Source organism: Arvicola amphibius, chromosome 10 (genome assembly GCF_903992535.2).
Source record: "Arvicola amphibius chromosome 10, mArvAmp1.2, whole genome shotgun sequence".
Taxonomy (NCBI): Eukaryota; Metazoa; Chordata; class Mammalia; order Rodentia; family Cricetidae; genus Arvicola; species Arvicola amphibius.
The window spans coordinates 58,008,909-58,027,351 of record NC_052056.1 but is presented as its reverse complement, the minus strand read 5'-3'; the positions used below and the strand labels follow the sequence as shown (position 1 = coordinate 58,027,351).

The 18,443-nt window shown below is 41.7% G+C and overlaps 1 protein-coding gene across 1 annotated transcript in view; it reads right to left on the bottom strand.

Moving 5' to 3' along the window:
• Positions 1–304: 304 nt before the first annotated feature.
• Positions 305–18,443, bottom strand: part of LOC119825694 (protein mono-ADP-ribosyltransferase PARP14-like) — a 45,734-nt gene continuing 27,595 nt past the window's right edge. Inside the window, exons 7-17 of the mRNA XM_038346735.2 lie at positions 11,851–12,090; positions 11,090–11,311; positions 9,038–9,092; positions 8,332–8,481; positions 8,011–8,073; positions 7,499–7,666; positions 6,104–6,310; positions 5,417–6,016; positions 3,656–3,789; positions 2,881–3,055; positions 305–2,590 (exon numbers count right to left, since the gene is read on the bottom strand). Coding sequence (XP_038202663.1) covers positions 2,301–2,590; positions 2,881–3,055; positions 3,656–3,789; positions 5,417–6,016; positions 6,104–6,310; positions 7,499–7,666; positions 8,011–8,073; positions 8,332–8,481; positions 9,038–9,092; positions 11,090–11,311; positions 11,851–12,090 — 2,304 coding nt within the window. The 3' untranslated portion in view covers positions 305–2,300. The remainder of the gene's footprint in view (positions 2,591–2,880; positions 3,056–3,655; positions 3,790–5,416; positions 6,017–6,103; positions 6,311–7,498; positions 7,667–8,010; positions 8,074–8,331; positions 8,482–9,037; positions 9,093–11,089; positions 11,312–11,850; positions 12,091–18,443) is intronic.

The following is an 18,443-nucleotide window of genomic DNA, read 5'->3' as shown; positions in this document are numbered from 1 at the left end:
AGATTCTGTAAGGCATGGAGGGTACCACAGACTAAGCCTCCAGCACTTCCCTCGGGTGACCAAGGAGCATAGACTGTGTGGTCCTACAGCAAGCTATCCAGACCTGTCTAGGGCTCCAGGCTGACTGTTCACTTGATACAGGCTTTCTGAACCTTAACCTGCATGGTGCCCCTCCCATAATTCCCAACTGAACATTAGTACCTTAAGGACCCCTTGGTGCTGTCCTTCTCATTGTGGCCACTGTATGTCATTGACCTACACCCACCCTCCCCATGTTTGCCCTTTAGGGGAAAAATGATTCTACCGAGAGACATTTTTTTTTTCAAGTAATTTTACTAAAAGTGAGGAAAGGCTGAAGGTGACTGTAACATTTGCTGGTTGGGTCTTTATTCCACAGTGTAACATCAGGCTATTCGGCCTTGCCCTGAGTTAACTAAACCACTGGAGGACAAAAGCAGATGAAATCAGACCTCTCATTTTTATTCCATTTCCTAGAGGGCTGTTGGCACTGAGTTCAGATGCCAGTGCAGAGGAAGCCAGCCCCTCCTAAGCCACAGTCTGAGCCCGCCCACTTAGAAACAGCAGCAGAGGTTCCAAGGCCTCTGTGTTGTGGCAGCAATGGTGAGCCTTGCTCTACTTGAGGTCCCCTCGTGATCCCCATGGTGGGAAGCAGCACCTTAACCCTCCCAACACCCAGGATGCACCACCCTCCCAGCACCCAGGATGCACCACCCTCCCAACACCCAGAATGCACCACCAGAGAACGTCACACAGCACCAGCTTCTTGGCCTACAGTACTCCTAATAAGAAGTAGAGTGGGCACCAAATTCAGAAGGAAAAAAGCCAGGGAAATCTGAGGTCACTTCACAGACATGAGATACTTGTGACTGTGATGGCCACTGAGTGATGGACATTGTGTGATGGACACCATGTGATGGTGGTCACTGCAGGAAGGTCACGTGTAATGACCACCATGTGATGGACACGGAGTAATGGCCACTCATTGTTAGTCACTGTGTGGTGGTCACTGAATGATGCCCGAAACAGCACCTGCTTCCCTCAAGGCCAGGTTCTGTGGTGGGAATAGAGAAGGGCTGGGCACCAGCACCAAGACTCAGTAAGCTGGCTCTCAGGGTTCCTGCCTCGGTGAGCTCAGACAAGGACGTTTCTTGTACTCTGAACATGTTCCCTTAAGCCCTGAAATATGGAAAAACTCTCCCCAAAGCACTATTCATGGGAACAAGGTCATGTTTGTGACCACATCTCTCACTCTACCTGGCAAAGTCTAGGCACTCAATAAACGGCACTGAGTCTGAAAATGACAGGAGAAAATGAGAACAAATTTAGCCAGGTCTGGTGACACAGGCCTCCCACAGGTAGCCAAAACAGGAAGAGAGTGAGTTCAAGGCCTGCCAAGGCTGTAGAAGGATATCAGAGGCAGTCTGCAACTAAATGAGATCCTGCCTCAAGGTAAGAAGTAAAGAGGGCAGAGGCTGTGTAGCTCAGTGGTAGAATCTTTCCTGGTTTATGTGAGGCCCTGGATTCAGTCCCCAGTACCACAAGAAAGAATTACCATCCAGTAGACACTGAGTTAGCAGCCTGACTAACTGGCTTACACACAATGCTGTGAAATCATCACAAGCTGCCCTGCCATGGGAAAGATGCTAGCGGATCTCCTCAGCGCTCACTCATTTTCATGGGGTGGAAGGGTTTCCCCTGGTGATGCAGAAGGCTTCATCCAGTTAATTTCAGTAGGTAGCCAGAACACTGAGGTTGACATTAAAAGGGACTTCTTGCAATTAGGGCCACGACTTCTGAGCTGTGCCCCTCCTTGTGGCTCAGTTCACAAAGACCACGAACCATATACCAGCATCCAGTTTGTACATAGCCCTGCCTGGAGCTGTCCAGCCCACATGGCACAGGGCTGGTAGTGAAGAAAGAGGTTCTCTTCTCTGCATCTGTTCAGTTGGTGGTTAGCAGCCTTACTGGCTCAGTGACACTGTGTGTCCCCACGGCAAGGTAGCACTTTGACATGATTCCACTGGTGGCAGCCAGAATTGCATGGCTTGCTAAAAGTCCATGAGGATGTTACTGTCACATTTGAGACAACACAGCTTCAGCTGTTACCTGATGTAAATTTTCAATTAGATTGGCTCTCAAGTGGATTCATTTCCACCTCGGAAGAGTAGCTGAGGAAACATGTCCACACAGCACAGAAAGACCTTGTGCTCTTAGAGACAGGATAAGAAAGAACTGCTAAAATTTGTCTTGCAGCAGATGCATGAAGGTGACCTGAAGTGTCAGCGCCTAAAGGTGATGAGATACTCTGGGTATGCTTGATTGTCATAGAACACTACAAACAAACTTGGGTTTTTATCATCATCTGTGACAGTGTCGTACAAGTCAGTAGGATTTCGAGGGTCCCTTGGAGGAGGCACAATCAGTGACGCGTTTCCCTTTGTGTAGTTCCCAGTGAGAACCCGCACGTAATACATATACTTCTTCCCATTGGCATCTGGTCTGGAATATGTATCATCAGCTGAATAGGAAGCATTGACGGCAAAATAGGTTCCCTTCCCATAGTATGTGGCTGCAAAGAGAAAGACATATCAAAGGAGTTCAATGTAGCATATAAATCAACTTATTAGCCCACTATGTCAGCTAATGTGAAAGGAATGATCGACTAGAAAATATGAATATTTCCTTAATCATCATCATTGTTATTATTACTTTTCCTCTTAAAAGAGTTTGTCAAGCCGTTGGGGTGAAATTGAAATTTATCACCATTTACTACCACAATGGGAAGAACACAGTGAACGGAGCCCAGGGTGGTTCCAAGTCAGCAGCCCATTTGGGGAAACTGACTGCATCTTTCCTCACCATTCTTCCCAGCGTAGCTGCGGTTAAATCCGTGGCTGTTGACATGTAGAATAGAGCTAGCCTCCGTCCCGTGGAAGAGTTGTTTCTCATTTCTTTCATGGCCGTTCTTTTCATCCATGATTTTTTTGTTTGCCTGGTATCTCCTCCAGAGAGCTGGATTCTGGATCCTTTCGATCTATAAATTAAAAAAAAGTATTAAGTTATTCTGGAACACAAGAGCCCTTGCCAAGTGATAGCCAGCTACTGTCTTTGTCTTTCATGAGCAAAAATTCTACTAGAACAAATTCAGTGCCAAGTGACAGCGTCCTATGTTCAGAAATATTTTTAGAACTGATAAGACAGCTCAGGAAGAATATGGCAACCTGAGTTCGATCCCTAAAGTTGGAAGGACACTGACTCCACAAAGTTACAGTCTGACTTCTACAGGTGTGCACAGTCTCTTCACTCTACCCCTCCTCCACACCTATGCACACAGGAACACACGCATGCACACACACAAACACACACAGAGACAAGGCTGTCTTACTGGTCTGGAGATAATGCACCAAGTTAGGTTGGCTAGATAGGTGCCACAGTTTCAGGCTGTTGTAAGCTACCTGATGTGGGTCTGGAAACCAAACTTGGAACTTGGGGTCCTCTGAGAGCACAAAACAAAATCTTGACCCATGGGCCACCTCTACAGACCCATATATGAGTGGGTTTATCCGGGAACATGGGTTATATCACTTATATAACTATGTAACTTTTCCATTAGAAAACTCAGCACCCGACTTACCTTCTCTATGATGAAGTTTCGGCAGGTCTGGTGGAACGTGTTTGCCACCATGATATACTCAGGATCATTGGTTTGCAGACTGACCACAAGCAATTTCTTCTGCCTCATGTCACTCCAGTTTGAAGGGATTTCAGCTGCAAAATAGACATCTGAGGGCTCCTGTGTTCATTTCCAGTATGCTTTGACAAAACCTGCCTCCCTCCCTCTTGTGTATTTTCTCATAATTCTGTATATGCAAGAAATCCCTTATCTTTCTAAAAGGATGTTGTTAAAATCAAGGAGCTTGGACCTTTGGTATCAGGATAAGATGGAAAACTCGTTTAGTAGAGGAGGGTGATTTAAGGTGAGACAGCGCAGTGGTAGATCTCTTGTCTGATACATATGAGACTTGTTTCCCAGCACTCTCTCCAGAAGAAGACAAAAGCCATCGATGTACTGAGTTAGGGTTTCCTAGGGATGGAGCCTCTCTACCTACTCCTGTTTTGGTCTTGCTAAGGTGTGAGAACTGACTACATGCTGTAACTCACCTTCATTTAGTGCACAGCCTCTACTCTGATGTGATTTAACAAATTCATTACTAATCTGTTCTGAACAATCTCTATCATTTGCACATTCATGAGTTTGTACCACTGGAGGGCAGTCTACATGTATTTTCTCATTTGCCTCACTCCATCCTTAAGAGGTAGGTAGGTGGGTGCTAGGGTTTGTCTGTGGCAGGCTGTAGAACACCACATATTATATGTCATTCTTCCAGGGTTGCTTAGGGTCTGGGAGTTCATTCATACTGGTCCCACAGAAGATGAATATAGTCTGTGGGAAGCCAAGGGGGACTCATGTGGTGGAATTGTCAGCCTACACAAGACAGACACTCCCTTCCTGGGGATCAGATCTAGAGGGAACCTGTAGGCCATGACCTGGCCTGGTACCCAGGAACCTTTGGCACAGGAAAGAGAAGAATATGGGAATAAAATTGGGGTCTTCCCTTGGTCATCATCATGGACACAGAGGCCAACTCTAACAAGTCTGTCCTCTTCTTCACTTTTGTGTTCTTGAGAACCTTGGGCAGCTTTTCTTCTGAGATGATTTTTTTCTACCTATGCCTCAGACAGCCATTATTTCACCAGAAGAACTGACCCAGTATCAACGGCCAGATGGAAAATGCAAGGCTAACCGTTGTTACAGTTAGGATGGTTCATCTTGGGCTGTTGGGCTCATCCATGATCTATTTTTCTGGCCATAGTATATGCTCTAGAAACTTAGAGACCAAGATCTTTAAATTATTCTACTAGTGTTATTTGAATTTTTAACTACTTTAAAATTTAATGTAACAGAGCACGTGTGGCTCATGCCTTTAATCAAACCATTTGGGAGGCAGAAGCAGGCAAATCTCTGAATTTGAACCCAGCCTGGTCTATGTTCAAGATCAGCCATGGCTATTAGTGAAACACTACCTCAAAAACAAAACAAAAGAGTCCCAGGCCAGCAAAGGCTAAATAACAAAACATTGTTAAAACAAGCCGGGTGGTGGCTCACACCTTTAATTCCATCACTAGAGAGATATAGGTAGGATCTCTGTGAGTTTGAGGCAAGCCTGGTTAAAAAGAGCTAGTTCCAGGAGAGCTAAAGCTCTTACACAGGAAAACCCAGTCTCAAAAACCAAAAACAAACATCAACAACAACAACAAAACCCTGCTGTGTTTCTAAAATAATGTAAAAATCAGAGTTGGGGCAATGACTGACACCCATGAGCATGTAACTTACCTTCATCTTTTAAGATGCGCTGAACTGTGACACTCTGTCCTTGAGGGCCCGTGGCCGTGTTCATCCTCAAGTTCACTGTGAAGTCCTGATTATTAATTTTCACAACAGTGCTCATGTGCTTTGCCTGCCGTGCATTTTCCAACTGCATGGTAGCTATTTTGTCAAAACAGTATGTGACGTTCTTGACAATATACCGCCATTCCACGAATGTGAAGACATAGTCTGCCTGGCTTTCCTTCTCTTTAGCCAATCGGATGCTCTTGATCAGGTTTTCAATTTCATCTTTAGCTCTTATCACATCTCTGCTAATTCCTGCAACTTTAATCAAAGGTGTCTTCTGGTCTATCTCAATGGTGATATTCAGTCTCTCCTGTAGCTCATTCAGCTTCTTGTACTCCTTCTCTCCAAAGTCTCTGACACACTCATCATCACTGCGATGGAAAAGCTGCTCCTGGGTGATCAGGTTCTGTATCCAGGAGATTGTACGTTCCACACTGTCTTCATCTATGCCACATACCTGGAAAACTGTCTGCTCTATTTTCTTCTCCAAAAACAGGGTGTTCTGTTTGGGGGGAGTGGGCTTTGAAAAGCCAAAAAAGGCTAAAGAGAAAATGAAAATTAATTTTTCTTTTACTCCCCTCAGCATCAAAGTGAGGAATATGTATTTGATAAAAGTGAACAACTCACAGGTGATCCTAGACAGTAGAGACGGCTGGGGAAGAGCCGGGGAACCTTCTCTGTCTTTCATGTTATCATAAAATACATCCAGGATATGAGGCTGGAAGATAACAACTTTGACTTTCTTCACAGCCTGCACTGATGGTTTCTGGATAAATTCTTCAATGGCATCCATTATGGCTTTAGCAACTGTATCTGGGTCCTGTTGTGCACTTCCTTTAAAAACATACATACATACACACACACACACACACACACACACAGACACACACACACACAAGACAAGGTTAAGATCCACCTGCAAAAGGCTGTGACCTAAACAAGGAATTCAAGATGTCACAGGAAAGAAAAATGCCTGGTTCTACTTTAATCTCTGTATAGTTCTCTAACATCATGTCATCAAATAGTTTTGACATCCTAGACACAGTGGGGAGGAGTTTCTGTTCCATGCTGTCCACAGGTCAATGCTCCAGGTAAAGCCCTTGAAACCCATTCTGATTTGTGACATTCACATCTGTCCTTTTCAGCGGATCTGGGTTCCCAGGGTCACTCCCCTCCCATTACAGAGTCCAGGTGGCTTTCCTCCCTTGATTTATGAGAGTTTTCATAAGATCATAAAAGGCAGGAAATAAAGATAATACACCTTGAAAAAACAACATGGTCTTTACAGAGACAATCTGAGCCTCTGGTAGATTTTATGCATGTGTTGAGATTCTCCCAGCTACCTCTGGGGACCTGATTCAAACTAAGGTAATTCTAAGGTACCCCAAACTGTAAGATACTTGTTATAGTCTACAATTCTAGGCATATTAGTTACCCTGAGCCTCTGGGATGTCTTTCTTCCCCGTACTCTGTATTGTTTTTGCTGCCCAGAAGAATTCAAAGCAGCTGCTGACTAGATCCTGCTTTGACATGTTCCAGATCGTGTTTCTCAAGCCCTGGAACCCACTGGCAAGGTAAGACTGTGGAACAGCCCAAAGTGAATGGCATCTCCAAAGTCACATGACAGGCAGTGTAAAAGTCTCCTGGGAAAGCTGGTTTGATCAACTGAGAGCCCATCTAGATTATCCCTGTTAATGGCGCCCACCACTGGGGCAGGAAATTACAGCAGATGCCTTTGACTAACCTTGAAGACAACAATTGTGGGCATACAGGTCACTCCTCCTACCTCTGTCCTTCCCATCATTGGGGCCACAGGTGCACATAAATGCACCCTGCTCATTTTCCTCTTTCTTAAAGAACCCACAGGCTTTGCTCAGTCCCTAGTGGACGGGGTGCCTTGGAGTGAGGAAACTGTCTACTCCTAGGGAAGGTGTCCCTGTCATCACCCAGACCCAGTGAGCACCAAATCCATGGGGAAGTTGACACTTTGGAATGGAACCTTGACATCCTGTGGCTACAGACCTGTGCCAATGGCTGGTAGGCAAATGGATGAGTAGTTCCGTTGTTCACATTCTTCCAAAACACAGGAAACTGATCTCTTCACATCATTCCCACCAACAACGTGAATAATACTCTTGCATCTCAGTGATCCACCTTCAGTGACTATGTACTCATTGTTGTTCTGCTGAGCTGTGAAACAGGAGCAGACTCAGAGTCAGATGCTGACCTGCGCTTGGAGAAAGCAAGATGTCTGATTCCATGAGGACACATTTTATGAATTAAAAGTTCATGAAATACTATATATCATGAAATTTGATAACCTTCCACTTTTTACTTTCTTCCATATGGAATTCCTTCATAAAATATATGATCTTAAGATGAATACATGGGTCTCAAAATAAAAGAAAACCAAAAAACAAACCAGATTAATACATTTTCCTTCCAGCCCAAGGCCCTTCCTCAGTTTCCTCACTGCCTCCCACAGTCAATCTTCCTCTTCCAATCTGGCTCCAAGAAGCAGCATCGTTCCTTACCCAAGACAGAACATTCGTTTTCCACACTTGGTCCTGCACCTTCCAAAATTGCTTTGGAGACTCCTACATGAGAAAATCAAGACCGTGATCTGACCAGAAAAATGCCTCTGTGTCTCAATACACTCCATCAAAGAGCAGTAAGGACAGAGGAGACATTTTCAAAATGTTGCCAGTTGTAAGAAAGCCCATTGAATTAACTTTAAAGATATTAGTTAACAGGAACAAGCCCAAGTCAACAAACTGTTTTGTCTATAGAAACACCTCTTCATAAGATCTACCACACTGATTCTTGCATGAGACAGAATCCATCTCACTAAGTACCTGATTTGAGATCAAATGTGTTTGATGTTGAATTGACAATCACATCTGCCACTTCTTTGGCGATGTTCCCTGTGGCCACTTGGAAGAGTATTGGGCCAATATACATTTCATGCACTCCTAATGTAGGGCTGCAGAGACTCCCATAAAACCCTGCCCGAAGAGAATAAAAGACAGAATTAGGCACCAAGTCATCAGAAGCAAGAATAGCTGAGGCTGCAGGCTGCTCTATCACTGTATTGACTGTCTTTTACTGTGGCCCTGGCTCTGAGCTGGAATAGAAGTATAGCTTGAATTCGGGAGTTTGGGGCCGTCCTGGGCAACATGGTAAAACCTCGCTTCATATCAAAGCTCCAGTGAATTCCAAACAAGATGAACTCAGAAACAGAAAGCCACATTTGACAGAGAAGTGTTGGCTTGCATTGTCTCTTAAAATGTATCTTGGGAAATACACATCACAGTGGAGATGGTAGTCTCGTCAGTCATTTGAAAATCCCACTGTACAGACTATATAATCTGGCCCACCTTTTCTCTTTGCCCCAAGTCCCATAAACAGGCCACTGTCTTTTATACTCACATTCATGGAATATCATTTAATATGTTCCAGAGTTTGACTTATCAAAGAAATGATCACCATCATCCTTTCCCTGTCATTGAACAGTTACTTAGTAACAAGAAGTCACTGGTCAACTTAAACACTTTACTGTACCTTGGGTGTCACTTGGATTTCCATGACTCCTTTTGTTAAATTCATCTGAAAATGCCTGGAAATACAAACACAGTTTTAACCATTATACTCCCTATGCGATCAGTGAGTTTGCATCTTGGTGCTTCTGATTCTGTACGCATAGGTGTAGTGATATGTATAGTAAAGCCGTTGGGCCTGGTTTTTAGTAACATATTTCAGCAAAGCCTTGCTAGGTTTGTGTTGGTTGGTAGAGGCTGGGAAATTAGGTTGAGACTGTTTAAACCTTGAAGAAATGTTGTCTCTCTGGAATCTCTGCACTTGGTGCTCTGTGAGAGCTTGTAGCTGTACCGACCTTTGTCTGAAGACACTCATGGAAACCTGGGTTTCTTACTTTTGATTATGGCATTCCATAATGTGTGGACTGTCTTCCCTGTCTCAAAAAACTGAGAAAGGCACACACACACACACACAGAGAGAGAGAGAGAGAGAGAGAGAGAGAGAGAGAGAGAGAGAGAGAGAGAGAGAGAGAGAGAGAGAGAGGGTGGGGGTGAGAGAGAAAGAGAAAACAACATTTCCAAGTAAAAATTGGGAGAGTCAAGTCTATGAGATAGGATTCATCCCTATTCATGCAAACATTCATATCACATAAATATCTTAGCACCTCCACCTCCTGCTCAGTTCGTGTACAGAAACCTAAATTTGTAAAGTAATTCTGATTTCTAAAAGGGAGAGCATATGCTACAAAAATGCCCACATCACCTTTCACCATGATGTCTCAGGGAAGCTATTTAAAACTCTTAACAGGTGGGAAAGTGCATACATACTTACAATCTCAGTATTCTGGAAGCCGATACAGGAGGATTGACGTAAGTGTTAACAGTCTGAACTACTTAACCAGATCATGTATAAAAATAACCTAAGTAAACAAACAAACATCACTGTGCTTGCACAGTCCAAGCTGAAGGTGTCAGGAGCTTTGGCTGCCCGATTAGAATGTAGGTTCCCTGTGCTTGCTTCCATGAATTTATAGGAAGTGTCTAGATCTGGATAATAATGACATAGGACCCAAACATTCCAACAGCCCCATCCACAGACATCTGTGGGCTGAAACCTTTACTGTGACATTGTGGAAACTATTCTAACACTAAGGTCATGTGTTCTACTGGATTACAAAGACATGGAGAACAGAAATCAGGCCTTAGAGTCAGACTACATTGCTGTAGCTGATTTGACACACTGTGACCGAGGATGATTCTAGTATTTCTGGTCCAAGTGTCCTAAGTCACATGGGGATGTGTTCAACCATATCCTTCACTTGTAATTAATTACATTTCCAGAAATGGCAGCTGGATCATCTGCATCTCATCCTGGAATTTTCAGATTGATAATGCCATAAATGTGCCTTGATATTATGTATTAACATTTCTATGTCCAAAGGACAGGCAACCCCATAGACTGATACAAAACAATGGTTATTGCAATGTGTGAGCCTTACTTATCTGATTCTGTAATGAATACGACAATGTGTGAGCCTTACCTGTCTGATTCTATAATGGGTATTACACTGTGTGAGCCTTACTTATCTGATTCTGATCCAGACATAAGGATGGAGAGATGGAGAGGCATTCATGACACAGCTGTAACCTCAAACATTAACTCTATCGTTGACCACATAAAGGAATGACTGCTATTTCAGGGTGTATTTTAGTGGTAAGGTTAAGTTCAAAATGAATTGGTGAATTGTTTAGAGACAGAATCATGTGTCAACATTACATGTGAGAAAAAAATTAGACACCCAGCCACAAGGCAATAGCAGTTGAGGCTGAATAACAGATAGAACTTCATTGGGTTGGTTTATGGACTTTTGTGGGTATTTGAAACTTTCCAGAATAAGAAATTTTTTTTCTGTTTATATTTTTTCTTGAAATTTGTCATGCAACGTAGAGCCAGTCAGCACCGTCTCCTGTGCTGAAAACACATGAAACAAACCTCCTATTAGACCAAGAAGACATAGAAGAACACAGGTCCAGTACTGCAGTTGGCAAAGAGATCAGAAGCAAGCCAAGTCTGTACCTGAATGTTTTCCAAGTCTTTTGGGTGCAGCAGAAACTGAACTTCCTGTAAAGTTTTCAGTTGGTTCTTGCTACTAAATTTGAGCACTTCTGAAATTATCAATTTAGCAAATTCGGGTTTAGGAAACCCCAGATTTCCTGTTCCTATTGCTGGAAATCCAATTGATTGCAGAGACAGTGCCTCGGCGGTTCCTAGACAGTCTCTGATGATGTTTTTCATGATCTGAAAAGCACAGAGCAGTTCCTTAAACGTCTTCTTTAGAAAGGGGGGACCCTAAAAAGAAAGCAGCTTGTCCTGGGAGCACTGTCCACTCTATTGTGCTTTCAACAAAAGTTAGCAGCTGTGTGAGGGGGAAACTGAGGGGAAGAAATGAGAAAGAGAACGTGGACACCCTTACAAGAGCACAGACTCCCTCCACCATAAGCAAAGAGGGGAAACCACAGCCGTCCCAGTCTATCACTGTCCCCCAGCTTCAAGCCCTCACCTTACCTTTCCTCAGTAAATGTAGTATATTCCCCCAACCCTTCCCTGACCATCAGTAATTGCTGAGCACAATAACTAACTTACATTTCTAACTATGGCCTATATGAACTATGACCTACAAGAAGTCATCTACAATCGAAAAGAAATGGCCATGGTATGGGACCTGCCAACTCATGATGCTGTCCCAGAAAAGAAGCAGACAGGGACTAGCTGTGGTGTGCTGTAGGGGAGTCCAGAGAGCTACCCCATGTCCTGGAGAATGTAAAGCTGGGTCCTACCTTCAGTGACTGTGCACTGTGGTTGACTTTCCATGGTGGAACGACCACGTGAAATACGTGGTGGCAGTTCAGGTTACAGCCACTGGTTTGTAGGATTGTGCCTGCCTTGACAGAGACCCCTTGTCCTGCTTCATTCAGTTCCTTCTGGAGTTCTGGCCCAGCCTTTTCCAGTAAGGCCTTAGAAAGTGGTCCTTTGTTGAGCACAAGATCCGAGGGAATGGAGTTGACAACGACATGAGTCTTAAAGACAAAACCAAAGATTCCTTTCAAATTCTTAGTAAAGGCATTCATCAACCATGACTACATTTGAGCCACTGGGCTTGGCAAAGGAAGACAACAGTTGCTTGTACATGTTGTGATTAATGTTCAGAGAAACAAAACTCATAAAAGTCATAGTGGAAACAATTCAAAGGTCCATTGGCTGGGAAAAACAAATGCATCTTCATCTAATAGGATATTATGCAGCCACTAAGAGGGATGAAGTACTGATACACGCTGCAGGGCAGGCAAACCTTGAAAGAATTCTCATCAGTGAAGGAAACAGGTCACAGAAGACACAAATATATTATTTCATTTTATGAAATCTCAAGAACAGGTGAATCTGTAGAGCCAGATGTGGTGGCACATGCCTTTAATCCCAGCACTCAGGAGTCAGAGGAATGTAGATCAATGCCAGCCTGGTCCACACTGCAACTTCCAGATCAAACAGAGCCATGTACTAAGACCTGGTTCATAAAGAAAATTAAAAAACAAACAACAGATTAGACTGGATGTTCTCTAGAGCTAGGAGGGGTGGGGTGAGCAGGTGCATAAATTAAGAGTAACTGTTAATGAGTACAAATTTCTTTCTAATGGAATTAGAGTGCACTATAGTTAGATTGCAGTAATGGTTGAATGTGGTTACACACACACACACACACACACACACACACACACACACACACACAAACTCATGCTTACACTGCAAGAATTATTCCTACATGAGCCCCAACTCCAAGACCTCCCATGTTTATTTTTAGTGAATATACAGAAAACACTGCTGTGCCCACTTGAAGTGTGAAGTGTGAGTTATATAACACTGTTTTAAGAAAAAAAATCAATATTCAACTGTTAAAATGATGTTTAGCTTTGCTCAGCTTAGCCTGTGGGAACATGCTGCAGCAGCATGTCCAGGTGAAAAGGTCCAATTGTGGGGCTGGGGCGATGGCTTAGTGGGTAAGAGCACTGACTGCTCTTCCAGATGACTCAGGTTCAATTCCAAAAACCCACATGGCAGCTAATAACTATCTGTAACTCCAGTTCCTGGGGATCCTACACTCTCATATAGACATATATGGAGGTAAAACACCAATGCACATGAAATAAAAATAAATATATTTTTGTTTCAGTTGCATCACTTGGTGGTCACAACACACCAAGACATGTTCTTGGAGGATGCTTAGAGATACTTTCTCTTCAAAACAATTCAATCTTAAAAACAATTCAAAGTAAGACAGTGTTACAACATCTAGTTCATTTCATCTATTACCATAGCCAGTGTCTCTGCCTATTGGTGGGGACAAGTGACACCCAGTGGAGATAATTTAGGACTTTGTTCTTGGTCTTCAAACAAAGCTTTCATGATTGGTTAAAAATTTCACTGTAAAGTCTGGAAAGCTGGCTCAGCAGTTAAGAGCATTTGCTCTTCTTCCAGAGGACCCAGGTTCAGTTCCCAGCATCCACTCATGTGGCTCACAACCACCTGGAGTTCATCTCCAAAGGATCTGACACTGTGTTCTGTCCTCTGGGCATCCACACACATGTGACATCCCCTCACTAGGTCACACACGCATACACAGGAATTTAAAAAATAACAGAAATAAATATTTATCAATTTTCTCTATATTATGATGTTTGTTTTCCTTGTGTTGTTATAACAGTTTTCTTCTCTTCTTTTTTTTTTTAAAAAACAAGATCTTAATAAGTTCAGGATGGCCTCGAGTTCACTTTGTAGCCAAGGATAGCCTTGAATTTGGAAAAGAAACACTTCTAAAGCTTAAATCATACATTAAATCACACACACTAATAGTAGGAGACTTCAACACTCCTCTCTCACCACTGGACAGGTCAGTCAGACAAAAAATTAAGAGAGATAAAAGGGAAATAACAGATGTTATAACTCAAATGAACTTAAAACACATCTGTAGAATGTTCCATCCAAACAGAAAAGAATATACCTTCTTCTCAGCACCTCATGGAACCTTCTCAAAAATTGACCACATACTCAGAAATAAAACAAACCTCAACAAATACATAAAATCTGGAATAATCCCATGTATCTTATCAGATCACCATAGCTCAAAACTAGAAGTCAACAGCAATACTAGTTCTAGAAAGCCCACAAACACATGAAAATCAAACAATGCTCACCTGAATCATCAATGGGTCAAGGAAGAAATAAAGGGTAAAATTAAATCCTTCCTAAAATTCAATGAAAATAACCACACAACATACCCAAATTTATGGGACACAATGAAAGCACTGTTAAGAGGAAAGTTTATAGCATTAAAAGCATACATAGAGAAGATGGAAAAATCCCACACTAGTGGATTAACAGAACATTTGAAACCTTTAGAACAAAAAGAAGCTCACCCAAGAGAACTAGACAGCAGGAGATAATCAAATTGAGAACTGAAATCAACAAAATAGAATCAAAGAAAACAATACAAAGAATCAATGAGTACAAAGAGTTGGTTCTTTTAGAAAATCAACAAAATAGACAAACCTTTATCCAAACTAACCAAAAGGCAGAGAGAGAATATCTGAATTAACAAAATCAGAAATGAAAAAGGGGACATAACAACAGACATGGAGGAAATGCAGAGAATCATCAGGTCATACTTCAAAAGCTATACTCCACAAAGCTGGAAAACATAAAGGAAATGGACAACTTTCTGGATAAATATCACTTACCAAAATTAAATCAAGACCAGGTAAGCAAATTAAACAGACCCATAACTGCTGAAGAAATAGAAACAGTCATCAAAAGTCTCCTAACCAAAGAAAGCCCTGGACCAGATAATTTCAACTCAGAATTCTGCAAGATTTTCAAATAAGAACTAATACCAATATTCCTCAAATTATTCCACATAAGAGAAACACAAAGAACACTGCCAAACTCTTTTTATGAGGCTATAATTACCCTGATACCCAAACCACATAAAGAAATTACTAAGAAAGAAAATTACAGACCAATCTCACTCATGAATATTGTTGCAAAAATACTAAATAAAATACTGGCAAATTGAATCCAAGAACATATCAGAAAAATCATCCACCATGATCAAGTTGGCTTCATCCCAGAGATACAGGGATGGTTCAACATATGAAAATCTGTCAATGTAATCCACTATATAAACAAACTGAAAAGTAAAAACCACATGATCATCTTATTGGATGCTGAAAGCTTTCGACAAAATACAACATCCCTTCATGATAAAGGTCTTGGAGAGAACAGAAATACAAGGAACATACCTAAACATAATTAAGGCAATGTACAGCAAGCCAACAGCCAACATCAAACTAAATGGAGAGTAATTCTCAGCGATCCCACTGAAATCAGAAACAAGACAAGATTGTCCACTCTCTCCATACCTATTCATTATAATTCTTACGGTCCTAGCAAGAGTAATAAGACAACAAAAGGAGATCAAGGGGATAAAATCAGAAAAGAAGAAGTCAAACTCTCGGTATTTGCAGATGATATGATAGTTTACATAAATGACCCCCCCCCAAATTCTACCAAGGAACGTCTACAACTCATAAACACTTTCAGTAATGTAGCAGGATGCAAGATTAACTAAAAAAAATCAGTAGACTGCATGTACACAGATGATAAAAATGGGCTGAATAAGAAATCAGAGAAACATCATCCTTCACAATAGCCACAAATAGCAAAAAATATCTCGGAGTAACTCTAACCAAACAAGTGGAAAACTTGTATGACAAGAACTTTAAATCTTTGAAGAAAGAAACTGAAGAAGATACCAGAGAGTGGAAAGATCTCCCATGCTTTTAGGTAGGCAGAATTAACATAGTAAAAATGTCACTCTTACCAAAAGCAATCTACAGATTCAATGCAATGCACCAAAATCTCTGCAAAATTCTTTACAGACCTTGAAATAATGGTACTCAGCTTCATATGGAAGGGCAAAAAACAGGATAGCCAAAACAATCCTGTACAATAAAAGAACTTCTGGAGGCATCACAATCCCTGACTTCAAACTCCACTACAGAGCTACAGTACTGAAAACAGCCTGTATTGGCATAAAAACAGACTGGAGAACCAATGGAACTGAATTGAAGACCCAGATATTAATGCACACACCTTTGAACACCTGATTTTTGACAATGAAACAAAAAACTATCAAACAAAAAAAGAAAATATATTTAACAAATGGTTCTGGAATAACTGGATATCAACATGTAGAAGAATGAAAATAGATCCATATCTATCACCATGCAGAAAACTCAAGTCCAAGTGAATCAAAGATCTCAACATAAAGCCAGCCACACCGACCGTCATAGAAGGGAAAGTGGGAAGTACACTTGAACACATTAGCACAGGAGACCACTTACTAAATATAACCCCAGTAGCACAGACACTGAGAGAAACAGTTAACAAATGGGACCTCCTGAAACTGAAAAGCTCCTGTAAAGCAAAGAACATGGTCAACAAGACAAAATGATAGCCTACAGAATAGGAAAGATCACCACTAACCCCACATCAGACAGAGGTCTGATCTCCAAAATATTCAAAGAACTCAAGAAATTGGTCATCAAAATAACAAATAATCCAATAAAAATCGAGTACAGACCTAAACAGAGAACACACAACAGAGGATTCTAAAATGGCTGAAAGACACTTAAGGAAATGCTCAACATCTTTAGTCAACAGAAAATTCAATTCAAAACAACTCTAAGACCTGTAAGAACAACTCTTACACATTGTAAGAATGGCCAAGATCAAAAACACTGATGACAACTTATGCTGGAGAGGTTGTGGGGAAAAGGGAACACTTCTGCATTGCTGGTGGGGATGCAAGCTGGTACAACCCCTTTGGATGTCAGTGTGGCGATTTCTCAGAAAATTAGGAAACAACCTTCCTCAAGACTCAGTAATATCACTTTGGGGTATATATTCGAAGGATGCTCAATCATGCCACAAGGACATGTGCTCAACTATGATCATAGCAGCTTTGTTTGTCATCGCCAGAACCTGGAAACAACCTAAATGCCCCTCAACCAGCGAATGGATAAGGAAAAGGTGGTACATTTACACAATGGAGTACTTCACAGCAAAAAAAAAAAAAAAAAAAAAAAAAAAAAAAAAAAAAAAAAAAAAGCCATCTTGAATTTTGCAGGAAATGGATGGAGCTAGAAAACATCAATTTGGGTCAGGTAACCCAGACCCAGAAAGACAATTATCACATGTACTCACTCATAAGTGGGTTTTAAACATAAAGCAAAGAAAACCAGCCTACAAATCATGATCCCATAGAACCTAGACAGAAAAGAGGACACTAACAGAGATATACATAGATCTAATCTACATGGGGAGTAGAAAATACGAGATCTCCTGAGTAAATTGGGAACATGGGTACCTTGGGAGAGGGTTGAAGGTGAAGGGAGAGGCACGGAGAAAAACGGAGAAAAATGTAGAGCTCAATAAAAATCAATATAAAAAACCAAGATCTTGGTCTTTGGTTCTCACGTACCTGCCTCTCCCAAGTCTTCCCTAGTGTATTTAAGTGTCCTGCTCCTGGACTAAGGCCATCCACCCAAAGGGGTGAGAGGCTGCCCTCCAGGCATGTCTGAGGATTCCTGCAAGGGAGTGCGGGCTTGTTCAGATTGTGCTGCAAGGAATAGCTCCTGCTCCGGCGGCACTGAGGAGATACAACCAGATTCAGTCACAGCAAAGATTGGTCTAAGACACCAAGTCCCTCCTGGCTCCATTTGAAGGAAGAGATGGGCAGGCGCCAATGCAAGAACTCCACCAACAACATGAAAGGCAACATGACATCACCAGAATCGAGACATCCCGAAACAACAAGAATTGAACACCCTACTCCAGAAGAAATAGAAGAAATTGACCTTAAACAGTACTTTATGAAAATAATAGAGGACCTTAAACAGGAGGTAAAAAACTGCCATAAAGAAATGGAGATGACAAACAAAAAGGTAGACGAAATAAATAAATCTCTCAAAGATACCCAAGAAAAACAAGAAAAACAAAAAAAGCAATCAAACAGGTAAGGGAAACAGTACAAGACCTGATAAATGAAATGGAGGTAATGAAGAAAACACAATCTGAGGGAAGACTGGAAATGGAAACTCTGAGTAAACGAACAGAAACTTCAGAGACAAATATTTCCAACCGAATACAAGAGATGGAAGAAAGAATCTTGGACTCTGAAGATACTATAGAGGAAATAAATTCACAGATTAAAGAACTAAACAAATCTAACAAATTCTTAACACAAAACATCCAGGAAATCTGGGACACCATGAAAAGACCAAACCTAAGAATAATTGGGGTAGAAGAAGAAGAATTA